This window comes from Pavona decussata, unplaced genomic scaffold, assembly GCF_977016875.1.
Source record: "Pavona decussata unplaced genomic scaffold, jaPavDecu1.1 SCAFFOLD_43, whole genome shotgun sequence".
Taxonomy (NCBI): Eukaryota; Metazoa; Cnidaria; class Anthozoa; order Scleractinia; family Agariciidae; genus Pavona; species Pavona decussata.
This window is the reverse complement of record NW_028145465.1, coordinates 276987-293235: the sequence shown is the minus strand read 5'-3', so window position 1 is coordinate 293235 and position 16249 is coordinate 276987. Positions and strand designations below refer to the sequence as shown.

Genomic DNA, 16249 nt, shown 5'->3' with positions numbered 1-16249 from the left:
AAAACATGTATCAGGAAAAAGACTTTACAATGTGTTACGATAAAAGGGTGGTCGCAAAGACTGAATCAGGAATTGAGACTTTCCCCTACGGCTATTAAAATTTCCACACAGACTCACGCCGAAAGGCGTGCTATGCGCATGCGCCAAGGTAACTTTTTAATATTATTTTTCACGCATGCGCAAAAGCTGGTGCGCCAAGGTTACTTTTTTTATATATTTTTTACACTTTTAACTGAATTATGTTTGTTGGGTTTGAGTTTGGGTGGATTTTTTAGGTTGGGTTTTGTTGGGGTTGGGAGCACACCTTTTGGATGCGCGGTAAAGTCGCGCCCTAAGGTGTGCTATATAACTACTTGACAGTTCCCTTTTTTGACATATTATTTCCAAATCCATCCATCTATCTATATCCATCCACCTATCTGTCCACTGTCGGTCCACCCACCCATCCATTTATCCATCCATCCTCCTGTGCATTGAGCAGGGCTAGGTTGTTATTAAAATTTCTTCGTAAATTCTGAGTAGTGTAGTACATACAGCGGCCATGGACATTAGACCATTTGTCAAGTGGTCGCTTACAAGAGGTCAAAAACAATGAAAAACGTTTATTGTCGTCACCTCAAAAAATGGTTGCGGACGCTTACGAGAGGTGGTCGTTTACGAGAGATTCCAACTATAGGGCTTTGACTGGGAAAATTTGGTGTTTTGGATAGGTGGTCGTTAATTGGAGTTGGTCGCTTATGAGAGGTGGTCGCACATGCAGGTTTGACTGTATTAGTCTCAAAGAAGTCTTACTGTACCTTTCTATAAATATTGCTCCAGTGAATGTTTTTTCTGTGGATCTGCCATGCCATTTTGTTCTCTTAGAAAATCTTAATCACAAATTTCTCATCCTCGCCAATATGAAATAAGAAAAGGTTTCACAGCCCAAGAAATTAATTATACATTTACCACCATCAATTACCAACCCTCTTCCAAACTGACAAGCATGAATAGAGTTTGAACCACAAAATGTGTACAAAGTTTAATGTGTTGGGCTACGGGTGCAGAAATCGTGCCCCATATATTATGTTCATTTATAATTGTCTATAGTTTACAATTTATATAGAGTTTCTAATTATGCCATTTTTCTTGGGAAAAATTTGCACAGCTTGAAATAATTTCAGGAAAAGAACATGGGATTTTGGCCAACTTTCAAAACCACTGAAACTCCAGACAAATTTGTTGGATTCGTGACAGCTAATACATGTACATGTATGTCTTTTAGACTACGTATTTGGTATACATGTTAGTTAGATTATTTTTGTGAATATGTGACTCCATGAGCCAAGGAAGTTCATTTGAAGTCCCAAGGGGGAAAGGATCCTGAAAAGCCAAGTAATTATTTCAAAACAGTATTTAAATACATTGTACATGTAGCAATATCGAGTACTGATGCCATTCCTTATATCTCATAATTTTTAGCTGTGATGTTTACTACAAGTGATATTTTGACTCAACAACTCGTTGAAAAGAGAGGTTTCAATCACGATGCCAGAAGAACTCTACGGATGTCCATAATGGGAACTATTATTGGGCCAATTCAAAGGACATGGTTTCTGACATTGGAGCGCTTTATACCTTCAACGTCCAAGGTACAGTTTGTCAAGAAATTGATTGTAGACCAAACAATATATGGCCCTTTTATTATATTTTTCTTTTACACTCTCTCGGGAACACTGGCTGGAAAAGAATTCCAAGAAATAAAACTGTTGTTGCGGGAGAGATATGTCAAGACTATCTTCACAACGTACAAAGTCTGGCCGTTTGTGCAGGCTGTCAACTTCTCTTTGGTTCCTCTTCAGCACAGGGCTAATTTTGTTCAGTTGGTGTCCCTGTGTTGGAATATTTACCTATCTTGGATGTCAAACAAACCTGTGATAAGTGAGACAATAGAATATGAGAGTTAAGTGACATGATATCAAGTTTGTCGTCGGATGCAACAGGGAAAAATTCTAATAACCAAGACTCAACCCACTGAATAATACTTCTGAATCATTAAATTCTAAGAAACAAATAATTATATTCTGTGGATAAGTTCAGATGCAAAGGACCTTTTTGGAATAATTTGTTTTTAAACTCCTACATATACATCAATGCCCTGTGGGACCAAAAATACTGGTAGGTCAAAGTTAGCCTGTGAGCAAGGACTCTTTAAGAACAGTGCTTACTAATACAGAAGTATTTTAGCATGGTTTATGACTATGCAGGAAAAAAAACCCAGATCTATTAAAGCAAGGGCTATTGGACTCCAAAAAGAAAACTAGGAGTAACCACATTTTTTTTTAGAGAAAATTAAGCTACAATAAATCTAAAAAGCTGTAAAATATAAAGTAATGCATATGGCATTTGTTGTTGTTGTTGTTGTTGTTAATTGTTTGTTTTCAAATTGAAGTTTTATTATCTCTGAAAAATGCATGGTTACCTCCAATTTTCTTTTTGGATGCCAAGAGCACTTTCTAAGTTCTACTTTCTCCGCATAGTTTTAAACAGTACAAAAATATCTCTGTATTAGTAGGCACCACCCATAGGAAACATGAGTATATCTGGATGCGCATAACGTATGCACAGTAACAAAAGTAGGCACTGTCTTTAAGCTTTTGCAGCTGGCACCGCTCGCCGCTTGCGCTCTCCTTCTGCAGCTGACCTTAAAGGATGAGATCAAAGTGGGTGAATTGAGTCCCACCATCTCATATGCTATGTTCCTTTCAAGATCTTCTATTGTTGGTTAATTCCTAAGGGTTGGCAATTGGAAAAAAATACCTTAAACTGCATTAAAAGTGATTGAACTCATGTAAGTTATAATTATTAAACAAATATTAGTAGTAGTTCTGTAAACGCTAATTATTGATATAGTACAAGTGTAGTAGTTCCATATTAAATGCTAAATGTTCAATTTCTCTTCTCTAGAGCGAGTGGTCAAAGAACTGTCAGCTTGGTTTAGCCTGCCAATTATGTTTATGTATGTTGTTAGGATTTCCAAATTTTGTGTGATGTTAATCACAGTTCTCCTTCTTGACATATTATTTCCAAATCCATCCAAATATACAACCACCTATCCATCCGTCCATCCATCCATCCACCCACCCACATGTTCATCTGTCCATCCACCTGTGTGTCTGTCTGTTTGTCATCTGTCTATTTATAAATCCAGAGACTGTTAATCTGGAATCCAAAGGGAAGCATTGTATCCAAAATAAGTTATGACACTGGGAATGATTGAATAAATTTATAGCCTAAATGGAGTTTCAGTGCATCTCATTATATTTTTGCTATTCATCAAAGCCATCCCCTCATTAAAAACTAATTGACTATCTATTTATTAAATGTCCTTAGATGTATCCAAATACACTCGTGACTCCTGTATTAACATGCTGTGAACATGGTTCATGGTTCATTTATTTCACATTCATTTATTTCACATTGAACCCAAATTTTGCTCTGTTTTCAAATGAATTGTAGCCCAAATGCTGATCGTCTCAATTTCATTTACCTGTATCTTGCGTTTTATATTTCATATTTAAATTAGTCATTTCTGCTGTAGCATACGTTATATAATTTTATATTTTCATATCATTCAGAGGGTAAACATGGTCATCATTTTTATCACTGACACATGCTACCCTCTTAAAATAAAGTACGTCTATTGTATTGCCTTGTAGTGTATTGTTTTGTATTGTAAACAGGGAAATATCAGGAAAAAGAGAAACAGAAAAACTGAAACCTTAAAAATATTTCGTAGGCTCTTTATGCATGCAAAAAGCACTTTAAACAATGATGTAATTTCTCATACAGACTACAAATAATATTATTATTAAGCAGTCATTTATTCCTGTTAGACTTGTCGCTATTAAAGAAGGACCCCAAATACAGTGGGCCTTTCTTGCCATCTTTGAGGCCGCTGCCATGTTGGCATCATTTTTATATGGTATTTTTTTCTTGTATTAATTTATATACAGTACCTTTCTATTTATATCTGCCTTTTTCTTTTCTCATTACAAGTTGTAGGATGGTAAAATTGAGTTTCTGTGATGTGCTCTCATTATTGTAAATGTGTGTTATTAGAGTTATAACAATGGTAAAGCTGCAAGTAGTTCAGTGTTAATAAAAGTAAACAAACAAAAATCACTAGTTGACACAGTTAATAGATTATAACGGGTTGTTCAAAGAGTGGATAACTCAATCCAGTGGAAAAATCTTATCTAGCAGACAAAATGTTCTCCAACCAACACATCTTATTCACCGGCTAGTAAATTATCTGGTGAATAAATTTATCTGCTCTTTGAATAACTGGGCCCGGCAGACAACTGAACAGTAAATAAATCAATTTAAAAAATCCTGAGCAAGCAGGTTTTCGTTCAAAATCTCATCATATGTATAGGTTCAAAGCAACTCGGAAATGGCCTATTTCCTCGTGGATGGAATGTTCTCCCCCCCCCCCCCCCCCCCCATCACCCACTTATGTCCAGAAATTCACTTGACCCTGACTTTGGATACTTTATATAAGCCAGACGTTTTTGTCATTTTCATATGACACCTTGTGATGCCTATCATACAGTTGATGCATCTCATTAGCGTGCATGTCTGAAAGTATATACAATTGATTTGATTGTGGCATAAAACCGGTAAATCAAGTTGAAATCACAACTGTTCTGTGCAAACAAAACGATAAGCGCGTGACTAATATGACATAACAAAGATACGATTGACTGTTCGTGACAAAGTACAGTAGAACCCCGGTAACTCGAACTCTGAAGGGAAACGAAAAACTGTTTGAGTTAGCGGGGTTTCGAGTTATCGGGGTCGATTAAAATATTCAATCTTCCGGGTTGATAATTAATAGTTTATGGATTTTCAGCACTTCGGTATACAACACAGTGCAAGTTAAACTTATTTCACGAGAAACTAATACATTTTGCAACAACTGTAACGATTATGAATTCTTACGACAATGTAATACTGTAAATGTAACTTAGTTTATTTAACACACTCAAGTTATGTTCCCTTTTGCATCGTCCAGTCTTTGTTCTAGTGTTAGAATTCGATCACATGACAAGAAAAACTAATGGGATATCTCAATGGGCATCCGTGGCGAGTTATAAAAACCAGAAATTCGAGTTATCGGGGTAAATTTTTCAAATTTTGATCAAAGGAAACGAAATTTAGTTCGAGTTAGCGGGGTTTTCGAGTTATCCAAGTTCGAGTTAACCGAGTAAAAATGACTGAAAAGTTGGGTCAAATTCAAGGGAATTGAGACGCAATTCGAGTTAGCGGGGTAGTTCGAGTTATCCGAGTTCGAGTTACCGGGGTTCTACTGTAAGTGAACAATGAAATAAGTTGAAGGGCCTCAACAGACTGGACAAAAAGTTGTCGACAATTATGTGAATTCCACGACTATTATTCATAGTGCTCGATAAAAGCATTTCCACAGACCAAAGACCAAAATCATGCATGAATTTATTATTGTTTGTGAGAGTTTGGTAACTAGCGTTCCTCCGCATGTCAAACCGCAACAAACGAACACCAAACATGGCTTCGCGTGATTACACAACAAAAATACGATTGCCTTTCGTGACAATGAATAAGTAATGCCGTCTCTTTCTGAGTAAATTACAGTCGTTGAAACTGAAAAGTGTCCATTTTGGTGAAACAAGACGTTGACGCTCGATGTTGTTCAGTGATATCTGCATCAAAATCGTTTCTAGCAAATCATGTATAAGCACGCATCTGGGGAATCAAAAAGCGCCATGCGTCGTTGCTTGTTATTCCACGTGCCTATATATTTACATATTTTCGCCCAATTGATACTTTTCTAATCACTGACCCGTATCCACAACCAATATCGTACTTTTTCTGAAATGGCGTCTTTGAACGAGACGAATAACCGTGTCCTAAAGAGGAAACGTACCCACGATGAAACCAGACAAGTCTTCAAGGCTGCTGCGACTGGAAATGCTGCTAAACTTGATAGCGTGCTTCAAAGCATGGACATAAGCGAACGGACCGTGGTGTTGGAAACTAGCAGTCGCTTGCATCTTCTTGAGAGTTCTGGAGATGCTCGAACGCAGGGCCGCATGACAGCCAGGATGTCCGTGGCGGCTCCATTTCCACATAATGTACGCGATAGAACACCATTACTGGTGGCTGTTGAAAATGGAAACCTTGGCTGTGTAAAAATACTTTTAAGATACAAAGCAGATATAGAAAGTCGAGGACTACAATACAGTTCGTTTGGTACATGCGCGCCTTTGTTTGTTGCTGCTCACCAAGGATTTCTTAAAGTTGTGAGATGTTTGGTTGAACATGGAGCCGATGTGAACGCACGTTCAAGTACAAACAACTTGACTCCTGTGATGGCAGCCAGCATCAATGGTGACGTAAATGTTATGAGCTTCCTTGTCACACAAGGAGCTAATGTTGACCTCCAGGACAATAGCGGCAATACAGCGCTTCATCATGCCTTTCTTAATCTCGACGAAGACGAACCAATTACACATGCTGACACTCTTTTGTGTCTGCTTGGAGCATTCCAGTTACCCAACAATCGACGGTTAACACCTCTTCTTGTAGCCAGTAATAAGTGCATGGTTTCAGTGGTAGAGCATGTGATCAAGAGACCGGAGATTACAAAAGAAGAAATAGTTACTGCTCTAGAGCTACTTGGCGCTTCCGTTGCGGTTAAGAAATCAAATTTGCTCCCTGAGAGCCAAATCTTGTCGCTACCGTTTCAGTTTATGAAGCGTGGTTTGGAAGAAAGGTTTCAAGAACCTTCGCATCCCTTAATTAAACAAACAATGCAACCTGTTGTTGCTTATCAGAATAGACAGGAAAGTCAAACTCAAGAGGAACTTGCTAGGATAGAAGGTGATTTTGATGCATTGCTTATGGAGGGTCTTGTTATTAGAGAGAGGATCTTTGGAAAAGACAATGTGGAACTTCTTGATCCAATTCGGCTTGTTGCCCAACACCACTGTGGTCGCCAAAACTTTGATATTTGTTTACGGTTGCATAAACACGCACTTGAGATAAACAAGCTCTGCTATCAATCAGTTGCTTTGGATCTGAATAATTTAACTCAAACTTTTTACACCATGGTTGAAAACAATTTTCGTCCGAGACAAAAGGATGCGGTTGAAGTGCTCGTGGAAGCCGTTATGGAGTACGAGAAACAAACAGTGAATTTGACAAAAGAGCTTGAAGACGAACCACAACGACTGAAAGAGGAAAAGAAAAAGGTGCTGAATAGCCGTCTATATTCTTTACTAGAATTTTTTCAATTCTTTACCAAAGCTGAGTTCTCTGAAGACGAAGGACGAGCAAGTGTTTCATGGTTACCGCTAATGCTTTCCCGCTTTAGTCCTCGTGATGATCAAGGAAATACATTGCTGCATTTGGCTGTTAATTATAAAACTCCACACAAATATCTCCCTAAATTTGAATTTCCATGCGTCAAAACATTTAAGGTCCTCTTGAATGCAGGGATCAGCGTTAATGCCATCAACAACAATGGAGATACCCCGCTACACAGAGCCGTGACTTTCAGACCCAGTGGTGACAAATTCCATTTGTTGACCGACATGTTGAAGGTGTTGCTAGATGCAGGAGCTCACCATGATTTTGTTAACAACGATGGTAAAACACCCACAGAGATGGCTCGAACTGATGAGGCCCGCTGGATTCTTTCTGAGAGAAAAACGTTGGAGCTGAAGTGTATCGTTGCCAGGGCTGTGAAAAAGTTTGGACCTCCTTATAAGGGGCTTGTTCCCCCGACAGTTGAAAAGTATATAAGTATGCATTAAATGTACATTAGCAAGCAAAGGCGGACTATTTCATTTATGAGGTAATTGAGATGCAGCGTAGGAGAGGATGCTCCGCACAACTTGTGAATTTAAAAACAGTGAAAAATGAAATAAGTTTAAGTAAAATAAGGGCCTCGACAAACTGAAGGAAAACGTTTCAACAATTTATTGCATTCCACAACTGTTACTGCTAGATAAAGCTTTTCCACGCTCTAAAGACCAAAATGATTTATTTATTTTTGTCTGTGAGACTTTGGTAACTAGTGCTACTGCGCATATCAAACCGTTGACTTTGAACAATAAACATGGCGTAGATGCACATACTTGTCAACAACTGTCTCACGAACTGACAACTGTTTTGCTGTCAATAACAATAAATAAATAAATTCAGTGTTTGAACCAAGTTATTGATAATAAACTGCCAAAAAAAATAGTTATCGATTTTAAGTCAGTGTTCCTTTTCAAAAAGGAAATCAACTTGGCTAATTTGGTTGTCGGTAACAGAGACTTCTTTTTTGTTGTATTCGCCCAACTGGCGGGCGCCAGGGAAAGAGACCTCTTCCCTGCTACGGTTGCCTAGCGACCGAGCTATTCGGGCTCATTAAATGACAACGGAGTAATTGTAAACGAATGCCGTCGCAAGAGTCAGTGGACATAAGTCACGGCCAGCAAACAATAAAGGGAGCATGCGTTTTGTAAGCGACGTCCACGACTAGGGACTCAAAGTCCGTTTCGACCTAGGGCAGAGGTCTCTTTTCCTCTCGCCCGTCAGTTCATCGAATTCAACGGAAAAGAGGCCTCTGCTAGTAGGGAAAAACGCGGCAGTTTTATTGTCCATAACTTTGAATAACGCGTCTTACCTAAAACACGATAAGATAAGTAGATTTAATGACGGTGCCTACTAATAAGGAAGCATTTTTGCGTAGTTTATGCGGGAAAAGCCAATCTTAGAAAGGGCAATTGGACTGAGTACAAAAAGAAAATTGAGGTAACCACGCATTTTTTTTAGAGGTAATTAAGCAACATTAATTCTAAAAGGCGCTAAATTTCAAAGCAATGTAGGCATTTTTTTCCAAAATTGAAGTTTTATTATCTCTGCAAAATGCATTGTTTCCCCCAAATTTTTTTTGGATACTAAGAGCTCTTGCTAAATTCTACTTTCTCCGTATAGTTTTAAACCGCGCAAAAATATCCCTGTATTAGTAGGCACCACCCATAGGAAACCCGCAGAACCTATGCGCAGTAACAAAAGTAGGCACCGTCCTTTACAGGAAAAAATCTTTGGAAATCAAACAGTCTGAGATTGACAGATTTGTGAGATCCTTGGGAGCAAGGGTCAATATAATAAGTGATTGTTTGTTAGGAATTAAACAAAAAAGACAAGATAAACAAACCAATGGTTCATTAATTAAAACTAAAACCGTTTCGGATCACGGGCGCTGATTAGTCTAGAATGTCGTCACGTAACGCGTAAGTAAATTTCATCATCAATCGTCATCAATCGTCCCTATGGTGACTGTAAGTTTTGAAAACTTGTATGTTTCTGTTTGATCCTGGTGTCATCCATAGCAAACCAAATTTCATTCATTTTACTCCCCAGTTTCAATGTAAAAACAGACACGGTTGAGAACACAAGATGGTCGTGTCACAAAAATCCGAGAATCAAATTTACACGGACATTGTTCAAAGTTTGAAGCAGAATTTTCGAGCCGAAATCCAAGCGCCTTCCATGGCGCACGGTGAGAGAAAAGTACGGATTCGAACAAACTGCTACTACAAATCGCAGCTCACAGAAGATCATTGGCGAGAGAAATACAACCGCCACATGAAGCAGAGTGTTCGTGGCTTTTACACGCCGGCTCATATCCCGTACGCTTACGGTCGGCGACGTTTGTTTGGATGTCAGAGATCTTGTCGAGAAAACGGTTGGCTGTGATCAAGGAGCCGAGAAGGTCAGTAATATGACTAGAAGAACATGAAATTCCTTAAATATTTACAATATAGAAATGTGAAATATCGGGCAATAGATTTCACAGCCCACATTTGCGTTGCTTCATGACATTTGGCCATTTTGTTTTTCTTGTTTTTTTTAGTGTTATTTTGCGAAATCAAAGGAGATAGTTTGTTTTTATAGAGGTAGTTTTTATAGTTTTTCTTTTCGCAAAATCAATTTTTTTCGCTGCTTATTTTGTGGTACGATATAAAGTTTTTGCACAATTTTCTTTTCGCCCAACAACTTACCAGCAGATTTGACGATGTGTACTGAAAAAAGAAACAAAGAACGAAAAAAGAACTAGCCAATTTTATTGCTGCGAGAAAACTAACCTTTTCCGGGGCAAAAAAAATAAAAAATCATACAGGGGACTTTTCGCTTGGACATCCAAGGAATCATGATTTGAAAATGTCGGTAAAAGATTTGAATCCCCTCTGATTTGATTGAATTTACCCGAATTTAAATCAAACGCGGGAATGTTGTTGGTGTCGGACGTTGGTGTGGAGCTATTTGTGCGCACGCGTATCCTGATGCTAGTGAGTTTCCGTTATATCAATTAATAATAAGAGAAAAATTACGAGGCTCTGGAGGGAAACACAATCTATTGTCGGATAGAGCCCCAACTAGGTTGTAATTGCTCATCAGTAATGTTACAAAAGAATTTTCACGGGATTTTTTTGTGTTTGATATTCCAGTGTAGAAATCTCAGTTTTACCGACGATCCCTGTGAACAGGAGAGAAAAAAGGAGGAAGGAAAAGGTAACACTTGTGAAAAGGTGAGAAATTTAATATAACTTTAATGTTAAGTCAAGGGAAAGAGCTAGATAAGTATGAATGGTGATAAATTAAGCGCTGGAATTAGAATTTTTTGACATTTAATACTAAATCCGAATTGAAATGAAGTTATGTATGTATGAAAAATACTGAAATTGCAGTCAGGAATGGACATAATGTAATCTAACAGTTGTGTACGACTCTGGCTTGTAAAAAACGTTCATCAAAAAACGTTTATCTATAAACATATTGACGTTCCGGGAATTTAAAGCTCACTCACGTGATTTGTTCTGTCGCTCGGTGATCGTTCGTTACGCGTCGTGATTGTAGCACGCGCAAACTGCGAACCGTTAGATAAGCGTTTGCTTATTTCTCACTTTTTAAACCGACGAAAGCCGAAGATATTTGGCCGAAACGTCTTGCTAAGTTTTTTCGATAAACGTTTTGTTTATAAAGTTTTTATTTTTATTTTTTAAGAACCTTCCGCCCGTTGAGTTCGTCATTTGCAGTCGTATGCAAATAAAGTTACTTGTATGTGCCAAGATATGCGCGCGTGCGTGTGTTCGTCAACCAACTACAGAAAACCAAAATCACGTTAATCACGAGAGGAGCGAGATTGTGGCGCGAGTGGGAAAAGGTGTTCTCCGGCTTACAATCCAGAGGTCCCGGTTTTATGTCATCTGACCATTTTGATTTCTGTCAGGATGGTCCGCATTAAGGCCAGGCCAAATGGATGCAACATGTTGGTGCAACATCGTCCAACAATCACATTGTTGCACGATGTTATATGATGTTGAAAGAAGTTTGACTTCCATGAGCAACGTCTTGAACATGGTCCAACATCATTTCTTTTGTTCTCAGGTGTGAAAAACGATGTTGAATTTGTTTGCCCACGATGTACATCATTGCTGAACCCGCGCATGCCAAGCTGACTTTGCCGGTCTCTGTATCCATGGCAATAATGTTTTGTTTATATTTGCTACGCGCGTTAAGTTACCGCGTGAGTGTTCAAGATGAACCTGCAGTATAGCGAACAAACAGAGTTTGAATCTCGATCAACGACGAAAGCTTTAACACAAGCGATGTCTCTTCAAATAGAAAGAGAAAGGACAAAGGAGTAATTAAAGCTGTTGAGACCAGGTAAAGCGAGGATATGGTCCGACGCGGAGGTTGATCGGTCTCGCGCCATTTCTTGGGCAAGCCAATATGGCGCAGGTTTGCTTTTCTCGGGATTCTGGGTAGATTTTGGTTGCAGACCATTGAGTTCAAGTGTTGCAGCAAACATGTTTCATTCCTTTGGCTTCCCCGTAAGCAAATACGGATTCGATAAAGCGATCCCTCAATTTTATATCAAATGGATCACAAAGTAGAGTTTTGTTCTTAAAATAACTCAGTTTCTTGTTTGTGAACACTATTTTTTATCACCCAGCAATGAAAGTGAGTTCACGAATAGCTAAGCCTTTTTGCATAGGTTTCATCTTTGCTATGAAAACTCAGTTAAAAACCACGCATGCGCGTTTGGCCTAAAAATTGTGACTAGTTTTAGTGGAAATGAACTGTTTTCTAAAGAACCGCTCATTAGAAGTTCGTAAAATTTGACAAAACAGTAGTTGTCTAAAATTGTAATTCGCCTACAAACAAGAACTCAAATCTGGCGGCGGGTAAAGTACTTTTCTTAGGGCAACGCGAACCCTGTTTATGCTAGTTTGACGCCTGTTGGGGATTTGCTGTCGAAGTTTTCTTGCAGTCTTCCCCGTTTGCATGATGCAGAAGTAAAATCTTTCTCCGAAAAAAGCAAACGAAATGCTGAGAGAATTTCTCCTCACGCGGGTATAGAATGTCATACGTTCGTGTGCCATTGTAAGGCATCTTCCTTAAATAACATTGCTGCAAAAACAATGGAAATTATCTGATCACGCAAAAACATTTTGCGGTTCTCTATTCTCTGTACTCTGTTGTCATTACTGCGTAACAATGTATCAATGTTCAAACAATGAAAAGCTTGCACCAAAACCGAGTGCGATATTTTTACGTTTGAACAACGCGATGGCAAGTTATTTGTCGCAATTACGTTTAGATCAGATGTAGTCACATTGCAAGTCGACACGTATTTAAAGATTAAGTTCTCTTGCGTTACTGTCTGGCCCTTTAATTTTGCAGGGCGTTTTCGAGTTACATTAAGATTCAAAACATGGATTGCCGTGCCAAATGAGTAAACATTGTTTTCTGCTTGCACAGAAACCAGACATATTTCCGTGCTTTTACATCAAACAGGAATCGTAAAGAAAAGAGAAGAAAGCTTGTTTCTCATTTGAAGATGAAGGAAGCCTCAGTGAAATAAAAGCCAAGTTGTTCCAGTACAGAGGCAGATTGTCAGCTTTGCGAGCGGGACAGTCATTTGGCGAATGTGTTGGTAAAGAAAATATTATGCTAATGGTAAGAATTCAAGGTTTGTTGAATGAGCTAAAGGTTGATTTAAAATGGATTTAGAATGGACTAAACATAAGTCAAGTAGATAGAGGTCGAAGAGGCCTGAGGTCACATGGTTTCCGTCCATGTAGCATGATGACCTCATCTAGCATACCGCCGGATGTTGTTTAAACCGGAATTGCAAGAATTATTGCATCAATCCCTAATTATTGCAACAGCTATCCCAAATTTTAATTTTGTCACTCGTCGATGGTAGTTTATCATGGCCCCATTGTAAACAGTATGTTGAATCTGGAAAGCATTTGGTGCTAGCATGATCTAAATAGCCAATTCAGTCGTATGGGTTTGGTTGATTCGGTTATCACTTGACCTCATTTCCAGGGTCTCTTCTCCAGGGAATAGAAAGAAGAGGGGCCCTGGGCTCGAACCTGGAATAGTGCCGATGTGGTCTAATTAACAATTATTCCACGAGAGCGCGTTGGAAATTAGCCTCCCACGCCTTCGTTTTTAGGGGAGGAAGTAATACGAGTCCCCTAAAAACGACTGCGTAGGAGGCTAGTTGGAGATGAGATAATAAATAACCAGCAAGGCGCGTATTGCCAAGTTGGCTATAAAATCATCTCATATCCAACAAGCGCGAGTGGAATAATTGTTCTGTTAAAAAAAATCAAGAAATATTGGTAGATCTTGCTGATTTAGCTTTGCAAGAACAACCAGAAGACAATTTAATGGTCGCTATTTCTTAGGAATGGTATAATGGCTCATATACCATGGCCGCTAAACCAATCAAATCCCTGGAATTGCATTATATAATGATCCAGATTTTAATAGCGGAGCTCCCGCGCGCGCCGCAAGGCGCGCGCGAGCGGAGCCCCATAGCTAAGAGAATTTGGTAACCCGTGAATGCGAGAAATTTTGGTTTGGTTATGACGTCACTGTCCGTCCGGCGTACGTACGTACGTACATCCGTACGTCCGTCCGCCCCTCTATGTAAGCCATTGTGAAATGCCACAGTCAACCTGTGTGGCAACCCGCGTTTTTCTTGTTTTTCGGCGGGAAGTTGCATCGCCAACTGCGTTTTAGAAAAAGAAAAGCAAAGCATAATTTTAAAGACGACAAAATACGAAGTCAATTTATGTGACCGACAGCGGGAGAAGCAGCAAAACGTCTAGCAGTGGAGGAAACAAATTGACTGGCACGTCATCAGAATCTTGAAGTGAAACCATTTTACTCCGATCCGGCGCTACGAAACGTTGGACTTTTCCTCTAGAAGTGACACGTTTCGTCCGCTTGACGTTATAAAACAAACGACAAAAATCAACAATGGAATAAAAGGACTGATTATTCTCAGAAGAGGCGAGTATATTCATGTGATTTTGTTGACAAAACTTTGCTGAATTGCTATCGTGCAAGATCTTGTTTTCTTGCAGTGTTAACACGCCGTTTAATTTAAACTTGAGCTTAATATTGCTAACTTCAGAGCAGTCTTTTGAGCTCATTTTTTTTCGGTCCATGTTCAAAATTTCCCTTGGAGTTTTATTTTTTTAATCTCCTCCGATCTCCTCCAAATTTTACCTTTCAACAGCGGGAGAAAGAGTAAGACTACGCGCGGCGGGAATTTACATGAAGGGGGCATTGATCATAAACAGCAGGCGCCGTGAGTCTTGAAGGGGCAACCCTAAAAACCGGAACGGTGGAAAGGCAGAAAATCACCCCAAATCCTAGAACACGGAACGGGTAAGGGTTAGGTTCAAGGTTACAGTTTATTTGGGGTGATCTCCGCCGTTCCATGTTTTAGGATTTGTAGTGATTTTCCACCATTTCGCCGTTCCGCCGTTTAACCGTTCCAGCTTTTAGCGTCGCCGATTTTGAAGTGAATCATTTTACTCCGATCCGGCGCAACGAGAAGTTCCAGTTTTCCCCTTCATTCTTGAAGTGAAACGTTTCGCTCACTAAACGCTGTAAAACAAACGAAAAGATCAGCATTGGAATAAAAGGACTGGCTATTCTCAGAAGAGGCAAGTACATGTATATTCATGTGATTTTGTAGACAAAGCTTTGCTCGTTTGCGGTTGTTTTGCAATAAATTGATTTCTTAGCTTGCTGTGTTGACACGCAGTTAATAATGCTAACTTCAGAGTAGTCCTCTTAGCTCATTATTTCGGTTCATGTTCAGTATTTCGATCCCTTGGCGTTTTATTTTCTAATCTGGTTCAATTTTGCTTTCCAACAGCGGGAAAAAGAGCAAGGCATATAGCGGCGAAAAAGGACTGCTCTTGAGGCGGCACATCATAAACAGCGGATCTGATCCGCGAAGAAACGTCGGATTTTTCCTCTTGAAGTGAAACTTTTTGTTCATTTAACGTTGTAAAACGAACGAAAAAATCAGCAATGGATTAAAAGGACTGGTTATTTCCAAAGAGGCGAGTATATTTAAGCTAATAAGTCTTATGTGATTTTGTTTACAAAACTTTGCTGTCGACTTTTGCAAGTTATTTTAATGCAGTGTTCACACTGCCACACGTTTAACTTAAGCTACTGCCAACTTCAGAAAAGTCTCTTGTACTCATTTTTTCGGTCCATGTTCGTTATTTCCCTGGGAGTTTTATTTTCTTATCTCATTCCTTTTTGCTTCATGTAAGAAAATTTGATTCTCAGGTAAAATAGTCAGTGAAACAAACGTCTCGTAACGCTTTTTTTTTAATCGTTAGCTAGCATGAACTACTGACAAGTTTTTCTCGCATATATTTCTAATTTTTGCATTTGTTTCTGACAATCTTCACAGAGAACAAACACAAATACTTTAAAGGATAGGATATGTCTTTTCAAAGAACGTTAAAAGCGAATGTAAAATTAGTCCTAAACCACAAGCCATGAAAACACGCAAGTTTGGGACTAAGACAGCCTTTATTGATACTAAGTTTATAATTAACATCCCATATAAAATCTAAACTTGACTAAATTACACTCCAGCAAAACAAATTAAGACAATATAAAATCAATAAAGACAATTAACAATAAAACACGATGCACCCGGCTGTCTATGGATAATACGTGAGAACAGGTAGATAAGCTACAATAGTTTATGGAAAATCAAGATATCCGGGAGGGCGGGGAGGGAAAACTACTTCTAATCAACTACTAAGTTGTACTGCATGCACGCTAGCGATAGCAATAAGCAAGTGACCTGGAAAAAGCTAACACAGCTCCTAGTCTA

The 16249-nt window shown here is 38.9% G+C and overlaps 2 protein-coding genes across 2 annotated transcripts in view; both read left to right on the top strand.

Moving 5' to 3' along the window:
- Positions 1–3687, top strand: part of LOC146482810 (mitochondrial inner membrane protein Mpv17-like) — a 30043-nt gene extending 26356 nt beyond the window's left edge. The window contains exon 3 of the mRNA XM_085106721.1: positions 2947–3687. Coding sequence (XP_084962847.1) covers positions 2947–3030 — 84 coding nt within the window. The 3' untranslated portion in view covers positions 3031–3687. The remainder of the gene's footprint in view (positions 1–2946) is intronic.
- A 1763-nt stretch (positions 3688–5450) lies between these two features.
- On the top strand, positions 5451–8248 carry LOC146482809 (protein fem-1 homolog B-like). The gene has a single exon (XM_085106710.1). It carries the CDS (start codon positions 5895–5897, stop codon positions 7833–7835), a length of 1941 nt encoding a protein of 646 aa, XP_084962836.1. The 5' UTR covers positions 5451–5894; the 3' UTR covers positions 7836–8248.
- Positions 8249–16249: the final 8001 nt, after the last annotated feature.